Genomic DNA, 22,922 nt, shown 5'->3' on the forward strand with positions numbered 1-22,922 from the left:
AGGCGTCCTTCCAAACCATTTGATTGCGATAGCTTCAAGTGGATTCGTTGATGCGGGTAAATAAAGCACACAGTGCTTGGAGGAGGAGGAGAAAGAGGAAGCAGACAGCGGCTTTCGATTGTGTAACCCATGCCTTGGTTGAGTAGCTCACTAACAACATTACGGAGTGCCAGAGTCCAACCCTGCCACATGGCACACATCCATCGACTCCAAATAAGTCTTTTATAGCTTCTGGCTCCACTGGAAACTAAGGATGGGGAAATGTTGTTATGCTGCTGTGGTGATGAAAATATACTGGAGAAGGCGGGTTTTCTAAAGAAAAATGACTAAAGTGGAAGTCATGCATCTGTTGGCACAGGACTGCACATTACAGTGTAGTTAATGGTGATAGCAGCAGGGTATAATCACTGATCATACAGCTAAGGGGAAGTGAGATTAAGGCAAGATGTACCTGTTATATAATTTGATTGTGCGCTGAAGAAAAGCAACCTGCCCCAAGTGAAAAGAAGTGCTACACAGGGAGAAGATCACTAACTTCCTGTTTTGTGTCTTTAGACAACGAGACTGTGGTACGCTGATTTGCGAGTTTAAAATCCTTTCAGGTCTTTTTTTTTTCAACAACAAAAACTTTATGTGGTCTATAAATTACATGTTAGGTTATAACACCTCACAAAGCATTGTTGTAATAATGTAATGCTTAGTGTGGTTCAGGAGTGGTTGCGGTAAAAGCTAGCTGTTTTGTACAGCAAGTCATGTATGTATGTATGTAAAGGTTTCTGTGACATTCAAATGCTGTGAGATTACCTCCAGGTGATTTTATTATTGAGTGCTGGTTGGCTTATCACTGATAAACTTGTATTGTATTTTATTGAATACAGCAAACCAGCAGCGATCGGAGCAAATGGGCGGAGCGCCAGGAGTTCATAACGCAACACCGCCCGCTTTCAGAAGCCTCTCCGAGGGTTTGTCAGCAACAGATGCCCAGTCCAGGCAGCTTAAGAAGCCCTTAAGAACCTACTAGTCCAATTAATCCCGAGGAGGCGGAAATCCACACGTCTGAACGGGCAGTTACACAAACTTGTTACCTGCTCCCTGACTCCACGACGATGATGAAGACGAGCGCCTCTCTGCAGGCGTACGTTAACCGTGCGACACCGAAGCCCGCTATCAGCAAACGATTTGGACCAGAAGCGGGAAGGCGTCCGTGAGGGATAGCTGCTAGTCGCGACTCAGATTCTCTCTCAGACACTCACACACATTATAAGCCTCGGTAAGCTCCTGCAGAGTTGATCGCAGGCCTGCATGAGCATCACTGGCGACGCTGCTGCTGCTACTACGGAGTTTCCTCGGGACTGCTCGCGTCGTTAACATGGAAACGTTCACCGGTGTGCTGCTTGTCACCGCAAACGTCGGCTCACTCTTTGACAATGTAAGTAGAACGGCATCACAATTAAAGTCACACCATACTTAAGGTACAGTCAGAGGATTATATAAACGCTAATAGGCTTAAGTAAGCCGGTAGGAGGGTGTAGGGTAGGAGGGTGTAGGGTAGGAGGCAAGTTTTTTTTTTTTTTAAATATTGAATCGGCTACATTGCTAGCTTACATCATAGGTATAAGGATGTAAGCAGTGAGCTGAGCTCTTCTGGTGCTTTATGTTTTTTTTGTTTGTTGTTGGGGCTTTTCGGTAATTGACGTACATTTGCCTCGTAATGAGACGCTTTCAAGTTACCAAGCAATGTTTCCTTGTCAGCTGTCAGCAGCAGATACTGTTAATTAAAAGGAAACAGTCAAAGTTGACTCATAATTAGACAAGCTACCTGTTGGACGCGTCACGTGCCAGACTGGAACGGGTGGCTGCACCTCAGGTGGTAGAGCAGGTCACCTACAAATCGTGAAAGGTGGTGGTTCAATTCCAGTTTGCATGCCAAGCATCCTTGGCAAGACGCTAACCTCAATTTGCTCTCCGATACATCCATCGGGGTGTGAATTTTAGATAGAAAGAGCGTGCTTTTCTTAATGAGGGAAGCTACTTTGAGTGCTCAGATAAAGTAGTTATATCTACCAGTCCTATAAGAACCAGTCCTTTTACCGTTTACCAAATCCTTCTGAACCTGTCTGCAACACCCAGACATGAACAATAACAACACACAGGTCAAATAAATGTTGTCATTCAGAAGTGTTTTTTTTTTTCGTTTACAGTTATGCTTGCAATTCAATTATACATTCATACTGATAATAAATAGTGAATAGACCTCTTTAACCCTCGTCATGTTGACATGAAGTAACAAATTGCCCTTTTCCTATAAAAAATAAAATAAACAACAAGAGTGCAGTGTAAACAGGTGAACGAGAAAAAACAAAAACACCACCACCAACACAATACTGTGCAATTTACATGCTGGAAAACTTTGTAAACTTTTGATGCTGTTTGATAATGATCAGCTCAGCATCTGTGCACACACATGTACAAACCTTATGATCTCCATACACACAGATGCATACACAATGCAGTGCATAATTCACAGAACAAAACATCAAGTTGCATTGAGTGTTGGGCATAACTCATTCCAAAGTAAACTAAGGTCAGCAAAGGTTTAATAGAGGATTGCAGGTTACATAAAGTTTATAACAGATTTAGTGCAGAAGTTGATTTATTGCCAAGGATGTTAACTCATTTGAGTTAACATCCTTGGCATCCTCTCAGTCTGCAAAGGTAGCTGTGCCTTTGCAGGAGTCCTCCAGATCCTCTATGAGGGTAATGAAGTTGCTGCCTCTCAGATTGCAACCATACTATTTCTCATCAATCCCAGGTGTAAAATCAGTGCTTATGATGTCACTACTGGGAAAGTGTGTTTGTTTTGTATTCAGTAGTCAGTTTATAGCAGCCTTGTAAAACTGCGGAGATTTAGAGCGCCATGGTAGCTCTATGAGTCTGTAACAGCCCAGTCTCACTTTTTTGCATGTGTCCAAAAACATACAGTAAAACTACCATTTTAAACACAAGATTAAATAATTTAAACTGTAATTTAACTGTCCCAACGGGCTCCAGCTCTTTCTCTGTTTTACCTCGGCTTTGCTTAACTTTCAGGGAGGAGAGCTCTTAGACTCATGGAAATTTGGCTCAGGACCCGTTTCCGGTTGCCAGACCTTGCTCCAATGAAAACATGTCAGGTCCCATTGTGGGAGATATGTAAACAGATGAATATCTTCCGCGGTGGACTTGAACTTTTCCACTTACTTAAGTTAAGCCCTCTCATTTCTATAAACAAACATTCCTAAATTATTCACCCAACTTTTGGGTGAGAGCAGGACCTGCAGCACAAGACAGAGTAAATCCTTTTCCTTTGCAGTTCTGGGCTGGCTGAGTGTCCTGTTAGAGCAGCTCAGCATATGAGACATTAAACTCTCACCGATATTTACTGCCATCTTGGCTACCATGTTTATTACTGAGCTTGTGTAATGACTAAATATATACTTATTTATATATTTTCCCTTGTATAAAAACAAATGCCTTCATTTTCAGTCATTCCCAGCTGACATAGGACGGGATGTGGTCACCACTCTGTGACAAGACCAATCAACTTAATCAGCCTGTTTAATTCAATCAATCAATCAATCAATCAATCAATCAATCAATCAATCAATCAATCAATCAATCAATCAATCAAAATGTATTTCTATAGCACATTTAAAAAGACCACAGCTTCACACAAGTGCTGCAGTGCAGATTACAACAATAGACAAAGAAAAGAGTTTAATTTCTACTATGCCTGCTGTCTGACAGTTTGCTTATTGCTCTGGTCAGAAAGAAAAAATAAAGTGTCCAACTGGTTGTTGTAAGTTTGCCTCATCCAGTTTTTAACGTTGTCACGTCTATAGAAAGTATAAATTAAAAGTATGTCAACTAAATGCAAATGTATTACAGCTGGTGGACAGAGTGTTTGGAGCAAGGCTGACGTGAGAGCAGTCCTATCGGTCACAATGGCTGAGTCGCTGTTATCCCTGGCATGCAAATGCACTATGCAAAGTCATCTCTCAGGTGCTAGGGAAAAAAATGGCCTTGCAGGAGACTGCATATTACTCTGCGCCTACTCTGGGCTGTAAATCCAGTAGTGTCACTGTAAGAAAGTACATGATCAAAGTTGGTATCAATTGATGAACTACAAGACTGAAGATTGTGGCAAAAGAAACAACTGTTTTACCTGGTAGTACCAGCTACTAGCTATACAAGTTAACAAAACATGACCTTAAACAGCAACAACAAAATCATGGGATGAAAACAGAATTTTATTTGATGAGATGAGTGGATCAGTATTGTCAGGGTACAGCACCTCACATGTAGCATCTAAAATATCTGCCTGCTTTTCTAAACCTGGAAGCACTGAACCTGTTTGGCTTCTTTAGCTGTGTATAAGGCTTATCTGCTGACTTTTTTGAGTAACATTTTACTATTAAACCTGAATATCAACTGTCTATGAAAAAAGACACAGACCTTCATAGATGACAAGCTGATGTTGGCTGGACTGCAACAGGTGCAGCTGTACTTGTACATGGCACAGGATAATGTTTCCAGGAAATCCCTAATGTTTATGTTAACCTGCTCAGAGTTTGAGATGACTTCCTGACTTCCATTTGAGCTGATTATCCATTAGCTGATATGGCAGTGCAATTTTAAATACAGAAGCTTTTCTTTGTTTTGCATTAATCTGAGGTTTCTACTTCTGTCCTTATGTCCCTTCTGTTGGGCAGCATAAATGAGCAAAAATACATCATCATTTGATCATCATTTATGGACTCCATGTAAGAATTAGGTGGAATATTTGAAGCTGCAAGTTATGTAACTCTTAAGCATTAAAAAGAATTTGACCATTTCTGTCACATTTACTAGTCACTTATTTTTTTACTTCAATTTGCACTTGTAGCTCTGTGCATGTTTCCATACATTTCTCTGTAGGGGACTTCTGTTGTCCCCTAGAGAGATTGTCCATATATCTTTCTTTCTTTCACTCAGTATCATATTTGATCAATAATCGCAATCTTTCGGGCATAATTGTTTTTTCATAGGACGATGAAATGAGCATTTGCAACATTAAGTCAATGGGTTTAAAAAAAAACATATAACACACACCTTATATGCTAGATAGATCAGGCCATGGACTGTACGACTAATCTGGCACATGAAATATAAACTATTGTGAACCAAGTGCCCTGTTAGAGTCATACATAGCAGTAAAATAAAGAAAAAATAATTGTATAAAATAAATAATTAGTTTATTCTAACAGAAGTCTGTGACATTTTCTTTACTGCAAAATGTAAAGCAGTATATTTAAAATTAAGTGTACCCTTACTGCTTCCATAGCAATTAAGTAGGGAAGTAGCTGCCAGGTGCTGCTAACTAAATGAACTTGATTAACTGATCATCAGCAAGTGTGAGCACCTTTATAAAAGAAGATGTTCTGGCATATGTTAACAAAGACAGAAAGACACCAGCCATGATCTTGAAATGAAATGCAATGAAATTGCAAATAAAAACCTAAGATTCTTAGGTTTCAGATTCTACAAGCCTCAGTTAGAATGTTAAATGTTAAAATTCATGACAGTACAATTAAAAAAAGACTGAACAAGTACGGTTTGTTTGTGTTGCCAGGAGAAAACCTCTCTGACAAAAACATGGCAGCACAACTTTGGTTTGCAAATTTGCATCTCATCAAACCACAAGATTTCTCAACCAATGTCCTTAAGAAAGACCAGACCAAAATGAAGATGTTTCGCCATCCACAGCTCCGCATTTCACAAAAACCAAACACAGCGTATCAGCAAAGACCTCATACAAGTTGTCATGCACGGCGGTGGAGGGATGATGATTTGGGATTCTTTTGCAGCCAGAGGTTGTTGGGGGACTTGCAGTGATTGAGCAATGAACTCTACTGTATGCAAAAGTATTCTACAGTCAAATGTGAGGCCATCTGTCTGACAGCCCAGATTGGGTCATGACGCAGGGGAATGATACGGTGGCCCTGAGAGGCCAAATGGAATGCAACTTCAGAAAACACTTGCAAAAAGAAAAATGCTGCAAAAAGAAAAACACCTGCAAAAAGAAAAACACCTGCAAAAAGAAAAATGCTGCAAAAGCACACAAAACACAACGGAAATGTTTCTGGGGAGACAATAACCCGACTGTGTCACTACCCGATCCGTACCGGAAACCCGATCGGTACCCCGCATGCGCGAACGGTGTCTACTTTCGGTCGAAGCGTTTTACGATAGTTACGGGTCAGAGTACCTGTTAAGATGTTAAGAATAACAAGTATCTCTTAAAATGTTTCCAATAATGAAACATTTCAGTATAATGTAGACAAAAACGAAAAAAAAACTGTGCGGACCGTACAAATCGGGTCTACCCGATCCGTACCGCGCATGTGCAGGGGTTTTCTTCTTCTGTTCGTTTAATGGCAGTTTACTCCCCAGTGTACGAGGATACTGCCACCTGCTCACCAAGCGAATGAACCCTATTGTAAACTGAATTAGCGTCATTACAAACGTGTGTTAAATTTGATTTAGTGATAGTTGAGTGTGTTTATGCTTGTCTGTGTGGAGAGGATTGATTGGAATAATGATGATGATGTCCGCTATTAGGGCTGGGCCATATTATACCGTTCACGGTAATACCGGTATAATGTTAGGCAACGATAGGAAAATGAAATATCGCGATAGAATGGGAGTAAAACGCGCATGCGCAGTGCCTTTGTTTTCATACGCACATGGCCGATTGTTGAGTGAAACAGGTGAACCAGAATTGGTTTGTAAAAATGGTGCAACTTCCGTGATGTGGAACTGGTTTGGTGTTTGTCCGTCAGATACACAACAAAGCACATTTTTTGCAGAACATGCAAGCGGCCGTCGTTATTGTCATATTTGTCGGACTAAGATGCTCTTAAATCTGGGCGTAATCTGGGTCCTAAACTCTGTATGCTTCAGGTCAAACAACACTGCAGCATCACTGAGAGTTAAAAACTGTCTAAATTCTTTCATCTTTAATAAAACAATCAGCATTGCTGCTTTACCAGGTGTAACTATAAAGTTTAACTTCCAGGCATCCATGAAAACAAAACTTATTACATTTAACGGAGTTAGAAGTTAGCAGGAAGCTAGCGGAAGTTAGCTCGCTAGTTTCGCTAGTTACCTAAGCATGATATAGCATGTTCTGACTGAGAGATTTCTGAAAAAATTCAAACGTACAGCTCTGCTATCACTTCCAACATAAATGAAGACAGGAAACTAAACAGTAGTGACGTTTGTAGGGTTACTGAAGTTGGGCTAGCTGGTATATAATGATGTGCTACGTGATCGCTAGCGACACAGCTATGTTAGCATAACATAAACAGTGAAGCTGGAGGACGAACACTAACACTTTTCCACTTATAAAAGTTAACGTGAAGGTTCCTCATGGTTAGAGACAAATGCAATCGCATGGCAGGATGCTGTAAACGGACCAAACTTCAGTCAGGATAACAACTGAGATGATCCATCCACGATACGAGGTTAGTTATACTGCAACAACATGGGAATAGAGCAGCTGCCAAAGAATTCAACATTAATGAATCAATGGTACAGAAGTGGAGGAAGCAAGAAGAATGAGTTTAATAAAGTTTGATTTATCTGACTGCTTTGATTCGCTTAATGTTCCTTATAATCCCGTGCACCTTATGGTCTGAAAAATACGTACTGCACACTGCAGTTTAATGTTGCAAAGCACCTCTTTTTAACTTCAGTGGATATTATATATGGTTATGCTCAGGATATGTCAGCCCATTTCTACTGGAAATGCCTTTTGGTTATACTTTCAGCAAGGAATTTGCATTTGCACTGTTACATTTTTATAAAGCTTTAATGTACATAAAAACCAGCTTCTTGTTTAAGTGAAAATAAATGGAAGGTTGTCTTTTTGCGCTAGTAATGTTGTGGAGTTGTATTTTGTCTCCCATCAATTATATCGTCAGTTATATCGTTATCGCAAATTTTCATATATATATCGTGATAAATATTTTTGGCCATATCGCCCTGCTCTAACCGCTATCACTGTCAATTGTCAGTAAACACTTCATCTGGCTTATGAATCTTTACATGACACATTACAAAGTCTGTATTATTAACTCTGTAATTAGGCGCCATTCTTCTTATTTTACGGCGCTGTTGTTCAATCGGGGAATGCTCTCTGTTGAGGAGAAAAGCATGAATTTGTTTGTATACGAATTATCCATTGTTTAAATGTCCCGGTAGTCGAAAAGGAGGCAGAGCTGTTGAGAAATGCTAGGTGCTAACTGGGCGCTAACCGTATCATTCAAATATATTGAATGTCGCAATGTTGGCAAAGAGAGGAAGTGACGTAAGATTTGCGCATGCGGGGTACCGATCGGGTTTCTGGTACGGATCGGGTAGCGACAGGCTGTATCCCAATTCAGGGTCTGCAGCCTTAACGGTCCTCAAGGGCCGCGTAAATAAATAAATAAATAAATCTTTATTTATACAGCACCTTTCAAGACAGATTCACAAAGTGCTGAACATAAGATTACAAGTCATAAAAATATTTAAAAAGAGAAAATAAAACAGGCATAAAATACGTACTCAAAGACCGCTGAGGCCGGAAGTGCGAGGCTTGTAGGCTTGTGAAATGGGACGGTCTAGCCTCTGTCGCGCTGCCCAGGTTGCCTAGCAACCACGATACTAACAGCTGGAAACGTTTCATACAGCTTTGTTTGACAGAAATGAAGGAGAACATATTTTGTACATTTGTTTCAGATGATATCATACTTACATAATAATATCATAATATCATACATACATAATTGTCCACAATAATACTGTTATCATGGCACTGTGATAATTGAGACATTGCAATAGCAGTGTTATATGATTATATCTGTGCAAGTGAGGGAGAAAATAACATTTAAAAGGAAAAAACATGAATTAAATATCTATTGTGTTGTCAGTGTTATGAGTTTCTTCTTCTTCACTGCAAATTGGTTAACCTCTGCTGCCTTTAGCCTCACGATCTGTGAAATTTAAATAGGGACATCATGTTCTCATAGATGATGAAAACGAGAAAGTAAATATTGTCCATTTTTGACACCTACAAATAAAAAACCTATGAAAAAAATTCTGATTTCCAGATGTACTGAAAAAATGTGTTGATCTGAGCCCAAATTATATATATATATATGTTTGTTTGTATGTTTTTACATTTCATAGGTCGGTGAAATTCAAAGTGAATGGTTAAAACAACTGTACAAGGTAAGCTGAGCTTCTGCATGTTGCAATAATAATATTACAGATTTCAGAATGTGATATTTCATGTTTTTGGGGTTTTTTTTGTGGGGAGTATGGCCACTTCTAGGAAGCGAAACCTGTGTTGGTTCTGTCCACTGTTCTATTATACAGTTGTAAATACTGATAACATATCTGCAGAAGGACTAACACCGATAGTCAGTAATAGTAAACCTTCACCTGGCCTCCATTCATAGATGTAGTGTTGAAATTCAAAAATCACAATTAAAAGACCAATCGAGACAAACTGAATGGTCAAATATTTAAGATGTGCTGATTGATTTGCATTGCCCACACATTGGACATACTTTGTGTATCTTGTATTTCAAATTAAGAGTCTTCCCTAGAGAGAAATCTTTAATTTTTTAAACTGGATTATATTATGAAACATTTGCAGGAACATTCTGTGGAAAACGCTAATGTTTCGAAGAGGTTTTATGTTAAGAAATTACATCCTTCAAGCAGCGACATGTGAGGATGATGATGTATTGCAGATGAAGAGGGATAGGCAGTAAGAGATGTGAGAGACATATGGTTTCATGAAGTCAGTCTGATGTGGTTACATAGATTTACGGAAGGAACTACAACTCAGCCGTGTGCATGCATGTGCGTCATCGGTGCAATCCAGTACTTAAACTGATAGCATTACCAGCCCTTCTCTAAAGGACAGTTGCCTTCATCCTGTAACAATCATTATTGACCTTCTACACCCCTCAGTGCTCTTTAGTGTAAGCATCTACGTTGCACTGAGACTGTTTGCTTTGCTTTATAACAGACTATCCAGAGCTACAAGCCACAGTTCATTGCCCTGCACTTCCAGGAGGTTGGAGGAAAGGACTACATGTTAAACATGGGCCATGCAGAAAACTTCTTCTGGTAGGATTAATATGCTGATTATAATGCATTTCGCCATTTCCATTGATTCATTGTTGTCAATTAAACAGTTCCTTATAATGTGTCAAAAAAATGAAAACCATCTACGGTTTGATGTCATTCAAGAAGCGAGAACCAGTCAAGTCATTACATCTTTATTTAAAAACATAACATTAATTGATGGTTGTATAGTTGTAGTCAGAAGACTCTTAGTTCGTTAGATCTGTATACAAAGAAACCTCCAGTGCAGTGATCATACTTTTTTGCTCTGCTGTTACCAGGACCCTCGAGTCCAGTGAAGAAATGAAAGACTTTGACAGGTCTTGCATTTATGTGGACAACCAGTTCAAAGTAGAAGATAGCTTCACGGTAAGAAACACAAAAACGTTTCATACAGAGTAGTTGCTGTGTGTTTCCACTAGATGGAGTTCTCTTACATGTTAATGCACAATGATAAGTGGATGCATTCAATGCACTCTGCTGGGGAAAATCAGAAGTTTCTGAGAGTGACGCAACACAGTGAAACAAAAAACGTGCTTACTGACTCCAGATTGCATTGCAATCTTTGATTTTATTTATTTTTTGCTGTGTTTTACTGGCATCTATTTAAAAGTGTGAGTGTAAACACAAAACATTATTTTAGTGTCTATGCTGCAATATGCAGAAAATAGGTTTAAATGTTAAAGACAGTTGCATATAATTGCATTTTTGCTTGATGCAATGTGCATGAAATTAAAGGATTAAAACAATTTTTAAAAGAGACTTTTTCATTTGATTCAATTTTACATGATGGATTATGCAGAAAAAATAGAATTAGGGTGAAAAGGTCTATTGTGTTATTACATATTCAGGTTGTGTGTCATGTTTTTTTAAAAGTAACTAAGTAATAAAGTAACTAATTACTATTGAAAATAAGTAACCAGTAAAGTAACAGGATTGCTTTCTTGGACAAGTACTTAGTCATTATTAACTAATTACTATTTTCAAGTAACTTGACCAACACTGGTTGCCACAGACTGCCCAAACAGACTTTTCTGTGAGTCTAACTGTTATTCTGATCATCATGTTAAAGATCAGGACATTGCAAATAAAATCTGCTGAAATCTGAACATACTATAGTAGTACTTCCTAGCTGGAGTCAGTTTTCAGTTCACTGCAGAATGTTAGATGTGCAAAACAACAGCCTTGTGTAAGTGACATTGATCTCAAAGATGAAGCACAAAACAGCGCTAAAGCTGTTGCGCAATATGAGCACAGGGAGAGGAGGTGCTCTTAAAGACAGGTCTGTTAAATCTCATGCTGCTCCCGGCATTTCTTAATGTCATGAGCTGAATCCTTGGTCTTTCGCTGGAATGCTGTTCAGTCACAGATTAAGCCTCATCGTCCACACCTTTTATGAAAGACGTTTTCTGTATGCACCTTCGTTTTTATTGTCCTCATGTAATACAAACAAGTTTTTAATATCTTTCTTAGAAAGTAATGAAAATGATTTCTTAAAGTTCACAGTGGCTCTTAACTGGTTCAACAGTATTAGTTTCCTAGAAATTTTGCCCCTAGCTGGAAGTGCAAAAGTTGTGACTCACCCCTCATTTTTTTTATTTCACTTTCGAGGAACCAGACTTTCTTGTAATTTTTTAAAAGTTGTTTGAGCAATAGTTCCCCAGGTTTTCTGACGAGCTTTTAAAGTTTTTCTTTAACCACTGGCTGCTTTTTTGCTTATTTTCAGGCCAGTCAGGGCAATGTTTTTGTTTTGGTTTTTTGTTACGCTTCTTAACACTCGCCTATGAATCATTCAAGATTTTAAAAAGCCATGAAATTCAAGGGATAAGCCCGTGTTATGGACAGCTTAGCAAAGAACCAGTTTTAAATTGTAACTTTAGGCACTTTGTTACTAGCAGCCTGTTGCAATCCTACTATTTGTTTCTATTTTTGTATCAACAAGTTGAGTCCGAAAAAGCTATGAGCCAAAAACATGTCTCGGCATACTTTGTAGAGAGGAAACTGAAGAGTCAGGCAAAAAATCTATATACAGCAGATCAACAGCATCTGAAAGTCAAATCATTTAATGTTATTTATATAGCTCTAAATCACAACAAGAGTTGCCTCAAAGCCCATATATTGTAAGGTAAAGACCTTACCTTGCTTCAAATGGATATGTCAGTATGTACAGAGGTCAGGAGAGAAGAACGACAGTGAGTGTCTACTGCATCTGTAAACCAGGGGGAGGCTGGAACTGCATTTTGGCCAGTGGTATTGGACAGATTTTGGGCTTCTGCATTACTGAAGCAGTGTGAGATCATCTTGACAGAGAGCAAAACAAAAGGCAGCCAACATCCAAAGAAGAGCTTTGAATGTCCTTCAAGAAGCCTGAAAAACTATTCCTGAAAACTACCTAAAAAAAAAAAAAACACAAGAAAGCTTGTCTAAGAGAGTTCAGGCTGTACTGAAGAATAGAGGCGCTCACACCAAATATTCACTTTCAAGCTGTTTGAATTGTTCAACCTGTTTTTTCCATGCATGTTTGCACATTTTTCAATAAATCGCAGTGCCTTTTTCCCACTTTCTTAGCAAAACGGAAAGAAAGGACAGTCAGCTCAAGACTTTTGCACAGTAGAGTGTTTTTTAAAGTATTAACCCACACTCCTCCCAGGTGATACCCTCACGCTGAACATTTGACAGTAGGGGTCAATGGCTGCATCTGTAGACTGAAGGTGCGTGAAGTAAAAAAGGGGAAACTCATTGGCCAGGTGAGAGTAGAGACAGGCCAAAGTCAATACATTTAACTCTAAATTAAAACTATTGATCCCAGCCTATTTGTACACAATAAATAAAGTGTGTTGGGGGCAGAAGACAGCCGGGACTAAGTTTCCTCTGCACTTGAGTGTTTGCACCCCCCGCTGTTTGCCCTGGGAGGGTTGCAGCCACCCCACCCCACCTAATGCCTCATTCTCATTTCGTCGGTGCCACCTGCATTGATTTTCAATTTGTTTCCCCTTGGCTGCGATCATCAGTTATACGGCCATGAGAGAATTTGGGGAGGGGTGGTGGGTTCTCTTTTCAGAGGGGTTGCAGAAGCAGAGGGGGAAGACTTGCATGAATTCCCAGTACAAATGGTGTTTTGATAAAAAATCACTTGTAAGTCAATATTTTTTTATTAAACTGTGCACAAACCTGATTGATGAAGATAGGTGTTTGGCAGAGTATGTGGAGGAAAACGAGGAGGGAAATGTGCCTCTGTGTGCGCCGACGTGTGTGCACATACTTTACAGTATATAACATTGTTACTAATCTAGCATAAACAAAGCGAAAAGGGTTGGCCATCTCGTGTTTTATGAATTGTTAGAGTACATTTCTAATGTCCCAATTTTGTGAAAAAAGTGCCAACATAACTTCAGTGGGATCTGACTTCCTTCCTGAGTCTACAAGCTGCTATACAAGTTAAGGACAATTTCAGACTCGGTTAAATAACTCATTGCTTAAATCTTCATTCAGACAAGTTGGTCACCAACTGCAGTTCGCAGACAAACACGGAGACATATCTAATTTTATTTATTGTGGACAACTTTGGCACTGAAGATAAATGAATTCTTCAGGGAGAAATTTGGGGGGTGTCTGTCACCGCGGTCTGTCACGCCCTGAGCCCTCTTGAGTGCCGGCTGATTTTTCTTCAGCTCCCAGTTTGCAGCAGCGGTGTTGGCAGACAGCGGGCTCACTGCTTAATACCTTTTAAATGGTTTTAATTTTCTGTCTTTATTGATTTCACGGGCCGCGATTAATCAGATCAGTGGAGCAGGCAGTTAGTACATTAAAAATGGTCAGCCCCACGTCAGGGATGATTGGGTACTGAAGTGTGCGTGTCTCAGAAGCAGCGCATGGATGTGCTGTGCAGTTATACGTCCTCTTGGAAATACTTTATTACTTAAAGTTTGCCATCTCTTTGGAGAGTAACAATGCACTGTGTCATACATTCCCAATGCACAAAGCATACCATGTGTTCTTGCTTTCTTTGAAGAGGATGAATGAAACCAAAAGCCTCTGCAGAACGATTAAAAGTCCAGTTTCACTATGATTTTTTTGAAGTGGTTTACCTAAAACTGATTGTAACTGCTATATCTTTTCTATCCACAGGCTTTGGGGAGCATGTACTTCATCCACAAGACACTGAAAAATATACAACAGTATGACTTTCATGGTAAAAAAAACACAACGCTTACATGGATTTCCTATTTCATCATTCATCATGTTGTGCTAAATTTAGTTTATTTTCCAAACAACGTGTTGGAACGCACCAATGGTTATTACTCAATGCATTGTTTTGATAGAATCCTCCCTCCTTTGGTGCAGTCGGTTGTGCTGTTGCAAAATCCTTGTCGGTGTTTAATTGTTGGACATTTCTCTGGCAAACTGTGCTGGCAGTTTGAAGGCTACGTCTCCTATTTGCAAAGAACTCGAATTTAAAGTGGAGCGGCTATTTTGCTGTTGCATAGTCCAGTCACGTTAGATGTGAAAAAGCTCCTCAGAAAAGCTTATGGAAGGACCATAAACATCCCGAAGCTGCCACTCGCTGCGTGGCCCGAAACGATTGTTGTTCGCCGAACACAGTCTAATGGCCCGCTTATAGATTTGCTCATCATGTATGCCCCTCTGATGAGGTTAACACCAGTTTATTGATTGCTGTTTGCATGTTTTCTCACTCTTTTACATGTCACCTCCTTGGCTCTGCCTCTCACAGTTAAGAATTTTAAAGCAGTGCTGGAAAAGAACAGGTATATGGGCTCTCTGGACAGGGTCACCACCGTGGAGAAAGAAAAATTCCCAAAGAATTTCTGGCCTGATGTGAGTATGTATGCATGACTGTGCATCTGGGTATGCCTGTCGGGAGGGGCAAACATGGGCCAAAGGAGATGTTGGGACAAATGAGTCTACTGGGGCTTTCGGGGGGCCGTCTGCCTGCTCTGACAGGGTGATGAGACAAATTATGTGCAAGAATCAATAATTATCAATTTAGCCCTTTAAAGACACAGCTCACTGCTGTTTAGTGACTCACTCCAGTTTTTCCTCTGTTGCAGTTCAAGTGGTCCAGAAAGGGTTTCATGAGGACCCGCTGGATTATACACAACCAGTACGTAACAAACACTCACCTTCACCGTGATGCACCAGCAGGGTTGAACACACTTTCATGTGTGGCTGTTTGGTGACGTTTTTGGAAAAATACATTGACAATAAAAACACCCTTGGGAACAAATATGTAGCCTGTTTTTAAAAGATTGGAAAAGCAGCGTAAAAGATTGTTATGAGCCCAAAGTCCTTGACTGACTGTCAAAGTTAAATAAATAAAAAAATGTCCCATGGGTCAATGTTCAGATAAGACATCACATCAGAGGGCTGGGTATACATTTCACTGATAGGACCTAACCTTTGATAATAATTAAAAAAAAATGTTATTAAATCATATTTGGTATGTCCACATTGGCTTTGTCCATCTTTTACAGTATTTGGTATCAGTATGTTTAAGCTCCTACAATATGGAACCATAACTGCTGGAGTTAAAGCAACTGTTAGCCACTATGTCATACTTGTTTTTAAAGCATGCTTCGGCATCCCTCAGTAAACTGAAGGTCAAATATTGTAGTTCCTTGAAGACAAGCAAATAAAATTTTACTCAGTAAACATCTAAGAGGACATTTAAAACCTACTTTGATCTATCAAAGCTGATATAAAACAAACAGTGAGGCTCACATTCAGCTGCTCCGATGACCTTGTGGTTTCTTATCATCCAGTTATTAATATCTTCTGGGTTTTGTTTTGACAAAAATGTCCTCTTTACTTCACTGGTTACACTCACAGAATATAAATAATTAATTTAATGTGGTGCTCTGTTGGGAGCTTAGACTCGGCATGTTATAGGATGGTGAGCAGGGTTTTAATTTCATAGTAGTAGTCAGTATTTGCTCTGCTGTGTTGTTACCTTGGGACTGGAACAACAGGAGCTCAAAATCGAATGTACCACAGCATCATACTGTGAGTCAACACAGCTCATTTGTGAGATGCTCATTAATTGCTTTCTGGTGACAGCCTAAGAAAAGGAGCCAGTGAACTGCACTTGTTTGTAGACTGAACATTAACCCAAGTGTGCTCATTGATAAGAAAGCTCCTGTAAAGACACCTGTTATTTCACACACAGACTCACATACACACCTATCTGATGTCAGGCTTTGGAGTTATCGGATTGTTTCCTGTTTTTTTCCCCTCCATCTGCCACAACTCACCTTCTTTTGCCTGTGTGTGTCGGGGGTGTTTTCACAGAGGTCTAGACCTGGTAAATGTCCACCTGTTCCATGATGCCTCTAACCTCATTGCCTGCAACTCCAGTCCTTCCATTTACTCAGCCAACCGCAATAACGCTCTCAGATATGTCATCAGCAGGTGAGACTAGCAGCTGCACGCTACTGTATGAAAACATAATATTCAAAATGTGCTATCATGTAGCTCCTCTTATCCAGTGAATTAGCATTTTAACAGAATCAACACATACAAAGTACATTGGGATTAAGAATTAAAACCCTGTGTTATGGCTTAAGGTAGTATTTTTATTTTTCCAGGATATCAGACAGTCGGCAAACTGTGCTGCCTTTCTTTGTGTTTGGAGATTTCAACTTCCGTCTGGATACACTTAGTCTGGTCCAGGTATGCAAGAGCATTCATTTTCCCCAAAGTTCAAGTGTTGCAATCATGTACCAGTCTGTAATTTTGACATAAACCCTCTCGTTTGTGTTTTTTGACCAGGATTTGTCCACTGCTGCCGATGTGCAGATGGTGAAGAAGGACAGCAGTAACGAAGTGCAGAGAATCATATATGAAGAAAAGGATAACGACCACCAGGTGATTGAAACGAGAGAATCTCGTTTAAAAAAAGAAAAGGCAGAATTATCTGCTTCAAAAGTTACTTTCTCTGCCTCCTTTTCACCTCTAGGTTCTGCTTCGAATTGAGGAGAAGCTTTTCGCCTACCTGCACCAGGCGGTTTTCAGAGAGGACAATGGCAGAGCAGTAAGAACACAAGCTCACCTTTCACCCATAAAGATATCATCAGTTGCACTACTGAGAAACTCAAGGGAAACTTAGTTTGACCTGTCTTCAGAGATTTTAGATTAGATTAGATTTTAGATTCCATCAGCAGGAATACTTCAAAGAAATGACAGCGCAGTAAACACAAAAAGGGAGAAACATTAGTAGCAGTAACCCAAATTATCCCCAATGTTAAATCTGCACTCGCTCACATCATGCTTGTTTTTCATGTGTTGACGTTTGTAGTCATTTGTAACCATAATGGCTTCTGTCGCTCAGCTTTTGAAGTATGACAAAGAAGTTGCAGCCTTCGATGATGTTATTAGGGAAGAGGACATCAAGTTTCCACCAAGGTCTGTAACTCTGCTACTTGCTGCAAATTTCTGCCATTTACTTTTCATGCTTTAAGAATTTGTTCCCCTCTTGTCTTGTGCTCAGCTACCCATACAGTGAAGAGCATGCTAAACCAACCCAGTACATGAACACTCGCTGTCCTGCCTGGTGTGATCGCATCCTTATGTCACATACAGCCCAAGATTTAATCCACAGGGTGAGTCTTTGCACAATCACATCATTTCATGATGACAAGAACACAATTTGATATAATACGTGAGTTAGCATGACGTGTTAAGGAAGCACTTTGGCAAGCTAGCCAGCCAACATTTCTAGTCAATGTGTTTTAGCAGTAGCATTAGTTAGCAACATTTTAAGGTTAACCAATTATGCTGCATGACTCTGACTCTGGTTAGTTCGTAAACCTTTGCTGATAGTGACGGGTTAATTTATCAGCCAGAGCAGTTCTAGGGGTTTAAAAAAATTAGCTAGCATTATCTATTTAAGATAGTGTTTCGCTACAATATGTAGCTTGCAGTTTGTCTGTTTTTGCAGGAAAGCTAATGTTAGCTAACAGATGGTGATACCTGTGTTTGCAAAAAGACTTCTTTTCCTGTAGAAGTCTGTGAGCCAAAGTCTGTAAAAGTCCTCCTGAGTTTTTGGGATTGTTCTGGATCATATTTTGAAATTGAGGATTAACTTTGGTGTAAAACTACATCTTCATTGCATAAGAAGTTGTCAATCACAAGTCATTAGACAACGGGCTTCGCATACTTCTCTTTCTTGTCTTGTTTGTGATGGAGTCTGTGTTGTGTGGGAGATGGTCGTTAGTTGAAGTTAGTGGGCTCTGGTTCTAAAGAAATGTTGGCTGGTCTTACACACCGTTGGCACAGCATGCAAGCAGAGCATGGACGTCACTTTCTTCTGATTTTACTTGAAAATTAAGACTTTTACAAATAAATCAGCACACAGGATGTTAGAGGACACACAGATTTTTTAATACTACACGACACTTCACTCACACTGCCAATTTAAAAAAGTATTTACCTGGACACGGTTTTACATTCGTGCACACATACTGTATAACCCTTAATATGTAATGTGATGTAAATCCACTATGAACATAATCCAGCCCACACAAATGTGATACTCAACATTTAACTTAATATAATTTAAGAAGAATCTGTTCGTTATGTTTACATATAAATGATCTTCAAGTTCATTCTTCTTTTCAGAGAGACGATGGTGAGAAGAGTGTTGTTTACAACACAATGGGTCCTAATGTCTGTATGGGAGATCATAAGGTAACAGATTACATAAGCAGTGTGTTGTGCACATCAGCCATGTGGACTGACTCTGATGTGTTTTGTTTTCTTCTGTAGCCTGTGTTCTTGTCCTTCTCACTGAAGACAAATGACCACATCTGATACTTCTAAATGGTAAGAAGTTTCACTGAGTGTGTGTGTGTGTGTGTGTGTGTGTGTGTGTGTGTGTGTGTGTGTGTGTGTGTGTGTGTGTGTGTGTGTGTGTGTGTGTGTGTGTGTTCTGTACTGCATGTGCAAGTGCAGCTGAGTCGATGTGGTAATTCCAGTGAATGGATTCAGTGTGAGAGAGTGAGCACAGTAATCTTTCTCTGGTCCCTGGAGAGCCATAACCCTACTGGCCCAGTGGAGTCGGGATATGAACTAAGAGTAATGCGTGCGGGACATAAGAGATCCTTTGTGCACATCGTAGTTGGAGTGCAGGCGATCTGCACTCTCGCTGATCTATGTCTATTGAATCCTCTTTGCTGTCACTGTGGCTACACATTAGGTGTAATGCTGGCCTGCTTTTCATTAATTACCACATGGATGGCTGGCTGGAGACACATTCATTGTGCGGGGCAGTATATTGGCATTTTTATGGCCATGATTTTGTTTTGCTGCCATTTCAATTTATTTTTTTAAGGAAGTACTGCCTTTTCATGATTGTCCTTCTTCAGAAAGCTTCAAAATGATGAGATCCACACAATGGGAGTGCTTGAAGAGGCTACAACCATCACCTTTTTTGTTTTTGACATTTCAAAGCATATGAAAGGTTTAGCCTACCGCTAGTACTTTGAGGCTACATTTTAGCTCTTGCAAGGTGTGCCTTTTATGTAACCGTTTACATTTCAAATGATACTAAAAATCATAGTTAATCATAGTTAATTTTACCTCATTATTATTTTATCTCAGCCGCATCTTGAAAAGGTAATCCATGCTTTTATTTCATGTCGTTTAGATTACTGTAATGCACTATATTGTGGAGTTAGTCAGCATCTTCTCTCTCGTCTGCAGCTGGTCCAAAATTCTGCTGCACGACTTTTAACCAGAACTCGTAAAAGAGAGCACATAACTCCCGTCCTGGCTTCACTCCATTGGCTGCCTGTATATCTTAGAGTTCACTTTAAAATTCTCATGTTTGTGTTTAAATGTTTAAATGGTCTTGCCCCAACTTACCTCTCTGAGCTTCTGCATCCTTACTGCATCCCCAGGTCTCTCAGGTCAGCTGACAAGCTGCTCCTGGAGGTACCCAGGTCCAAGAGGAAGCTCAGAGGGGACAGGGCCTTCTCTATTGCTGCTCCTAATCTGTGGAACAATCTTTCCCAGCACATTAGAGAGGCCCCTTCACTGTCCACTTTTAAAACACGTCTTAAAACTCATTTTTACTCTTTGGCTTATGACACAGTCTGACCCTGATTTTATTGTTTTAATCTAATGTGCTGATTTTATTGTTTTAAATGTGTTTATATATATATTACTTATCTTATATTATTATTACTATTTTTCTCATTTTTTTTAACATGCTCAATGTATCATGTTTGGCATGTCAAGTGTACAGCACTTTGTGTTCAGCTCGTGGCTGATCTGAAAGCGCTATATAAATAAATTGCTTGCTTGCTTACCTCATTGACCTGAGAAATGGCTTTTGCAGGACAGTCAGTCTTATGTACGCTAATTTAGACTTGATTTTCTTACAATAGCATTTAGATGTCTGAATCCACTGTGTCCTGTATTTGCACTGTAATCCACACTGGTTAAACAGTAGCTGAAGATCTGGTGGTGGAGCAGGTCGTCTACTGGTCGGTAGATTGATCCCCGACTCCTCCAGTCCACATGCTGAAGTATCCTTGGCCGAGATGCTAAACCCCGAGTTGCCCCTGATGTAGCCACCAGAGTGTGTTCGCTGTGTGAATGTGTGCGTGCACAACAATGTGTGTGTGAACAACAATTAGAAAGGGTTTTCAGTGCTCATTTACAAAGTGTGTTTCTGTCTGCTGCAGGTCTGTAACCACAGCATCCTCAGAGGCTGATCAGTGTGATTGTTCTCCACTACAACCGTCCCATCAGCCACCAAAAATAAGCCGGCGTTTCACTCAGCCTCAGCTAAGCTCCCTGCCACACACTGCTGACCACAGCTCTTGTATCATGTAACCCAGATTTATCAAGACGTGTCAAGAGTTTTTGAGAGTTGTTCCTATTCACCGCTTCCTCTGGGATTTTTTATAAGTCCCCTCTACCCGAAACCTCGGAGTCACCAGGGATAATCCTGCAAATCCTACCTGCAGCTGCACATTCATGAGACACATCAAGAATTTTAAAAATCATTTTTAGCTCAATTGATTGTATTTCATGTTTTTTCAATGCCGTCCATTTTACAGGCAGTGTCGAAAATAACCAAACTTTGTATGAATGTCAATTTACTCATTTCTTACTGGCCCTAACTAAAGGCATTTTTAAATATTCTAAAACACCCAACTTAAGCAACAATTAACAAAAGATTCAGGAGAGTACTGGGTATATGATGAACCACACTTTGTGTAGTATTGGTGTCTTGAAAAGGGAAATATCAAACCCTCGTGGCCATGTGTGCACGCTTTTAGTTAGTTTTTTTATGCTCTATTTAGTACATGCATCTTTGCTTTGCCATCACCATAGCATTTTTTTAAATGACGAGGGAAGCACAGCTGTCTTTGCTTCCAGGTGTCATGTGTGGATGATCTCCGCTGATAAAACAGGATTTGTGACAGATTTCCTTCCTTTTTTCATACAGGTTGCTACTTCATACACATCAGCTCCAGCCAAGACAGATTGGATTTTTAATAGTGGTGTTATGATGAAATGAAAGTAGACAGGCAAAAGAAAAAAAGGCCGGTAACATTTTAGCAGCAGTGGTGAGAGCTGAATGGATTACCGCAGCATCCAAAATGAACTTGTGTATCTCTCTTATTTCCCGAGCTGTATTATACACATTATACCAAGTGCTTTATTACCTTGACTTTGCATTTCTTCTCCGATTAATTTGAGCTGTCCTCCTCCAGTTTACTATGCAGGATGTCTGGTCAGACATCACCCTGCTGCGGTCAGCGTCAGCTGTATTTCATTGCCAAAAAGAATCACGCTGTAGTTATGCTGTAGTGTTTACCTACAGCTGTAGTTAAGAAGAACGTCTGTTTTGATTACCTGGCATCAAATAAATTGAATTAAAAAAAAAAATAAAATCCTGTGCATAATCACACCTGTGTACCCACACTCAACAGAGGGGGCGCTGTTTGCTTTTGAATTATTGCATTTATCTTTGATCCTTGTCTCTTACTGCAGTACCAGTGTAGTAATATCATGTGTGAGTTAACAAGGCTTTGACAATTTTGACTAATGGATTCTGTTTAAAGTGTGTTTGTTGCTTTTTGGGTGTTTTATGGGAGAGCATTTTCCTATATTCATGCTTTTTTGATGCCCAGATTCAGAACTTTGGCATGATGTTTGTAAAGTGTGACTGTAGCCTCATCACAACGAGAAAGAGTAACGCAAATGTCTGTTTGTGATAAATGCTTTGTCACAGGAGTGGAGCTGGTTATAAACACTACATTTGTGATATTTCATTTTTGTAAATAAAGTATCACCCTTTGTTGCACTTTTGTTTTTTGTGTTTACAATCAAGTCACGCCTCTTATGGGAAAGCAAAGGCTGTAAACTATGTAAATGACCTCATTTCCTGAGAGCAGTTAACCCTGACAGGGTATCTATTGTCTTATCTGTATACCAAGTTACTTTTTTTTATGACTTTAATGACTTATAAAAATATTATAAGTAAACTATATTCTCACTTATATTTGTATATATATACTTTTGTGTTGATCACATTAAAAAAATGTCAGATCATGTCAAATTTAGCCTATCGAAGTAACACAAGCTTTACATTAGTGTCTGCGTGTGTTATTGCATTTAGTTCCTGTAAAAAAACTGTGGTTACTTTGGGTCAGAAGAGCAAAATGACAGCTAAAACTGAGGAAATATTAAAC

At 39.6% G+C, this 22,922-nt stretch overlaps 1 protein-coding gene across 1 annotated transcript; it reads left to right on the plus strand.

The window, feature by feature from the left end:
- The first annotated feature begins 878 nt into the window (after window positions 1-878).
- Window positions 879-22,534, plus strand: LOC147317160 (inositol polyphosphate-5-phosphatase A-like). The gene is made up of 16 exons (XM_086313846.1): window positions 879-1,429; window positions 9,253-9,294; window positions 10,103-10,203; window positions 10,482-10,569; window positions 14,329-14,392; window positions 14,933-15,036; window positions 15,270-15,322; window positions 16,507-16,626; window positions 16,803-16,887; window positions 16,987-17,082; window positions 17,174-17,248; window positions 17,546-17,619; window positions 17,705-17,816; window positions 18,835-18,903; window positions 18,982-19,038; window positions 20,904-22,534. The coding sequence occupies exons 1-15, from the start codon at window positions 1,370-1,372 to the stop codon at window positions 19,024-19,026; spliced, it is 1,188 nt and encodes a 395-aa protein (XP_086169972.1). The 5' UTR covers window positions 879-1,369; the 3' UTR covers window positions 19,027-19,038; window positions 20,904-22,534.
- The last annotated feature ends 388 nt before the right edge of the window (window positions 22,535-22,922 follow it).

The sequence above is a fragment of the Aulonocara sp. 'chitande type north' Nkhata Bay genome, linkage group LG12 (genome assembly GCF_057382095.1).
Source record: "Aulonocara sp. 'chitande type north' Nkhata Bay isolate Kocher_YH1m ecotype deep benthic linkage group LG12, A_spYH_male_GT1.1, whole genome shotgun sequence".
NCBI classification, from domain to species: Eukaryota; Metazoa; Chordata; class Actinopteri; order Cichliformes; family Cichlidae; genus Aulonocara; species Aulonocara sp. 'chitande type north' Nkhata Bay.

What these genes read in the sequence shown, in the direction of transcription:
- LOC147317160 (XM_086313846.1), top strand. Translation starts at nt 1,370, where the DNA reads ATGGAAACGTTCACCGGTGTGCTGCTTGTCACCGCAAACGTCGGCTCA. An exon ending in AAAAGGATAACGACCACCAG is followed by an intron (nt 17,083 to 17,173) that starts GTGATTGAAACG and finishes TTTCACCTCTAG; the next exon opens with GTTCTGCTTCGAATTGAGGA. An exon ending in TCTGTATGGGAGATCATAAG is followed by an intron (nt 18,904 to 18,981) that starts GTAACAGATTAC and finishes TTTCTTCTGTAG; the next exon opens with CCTGTGTTCTTGTCCTTCTC.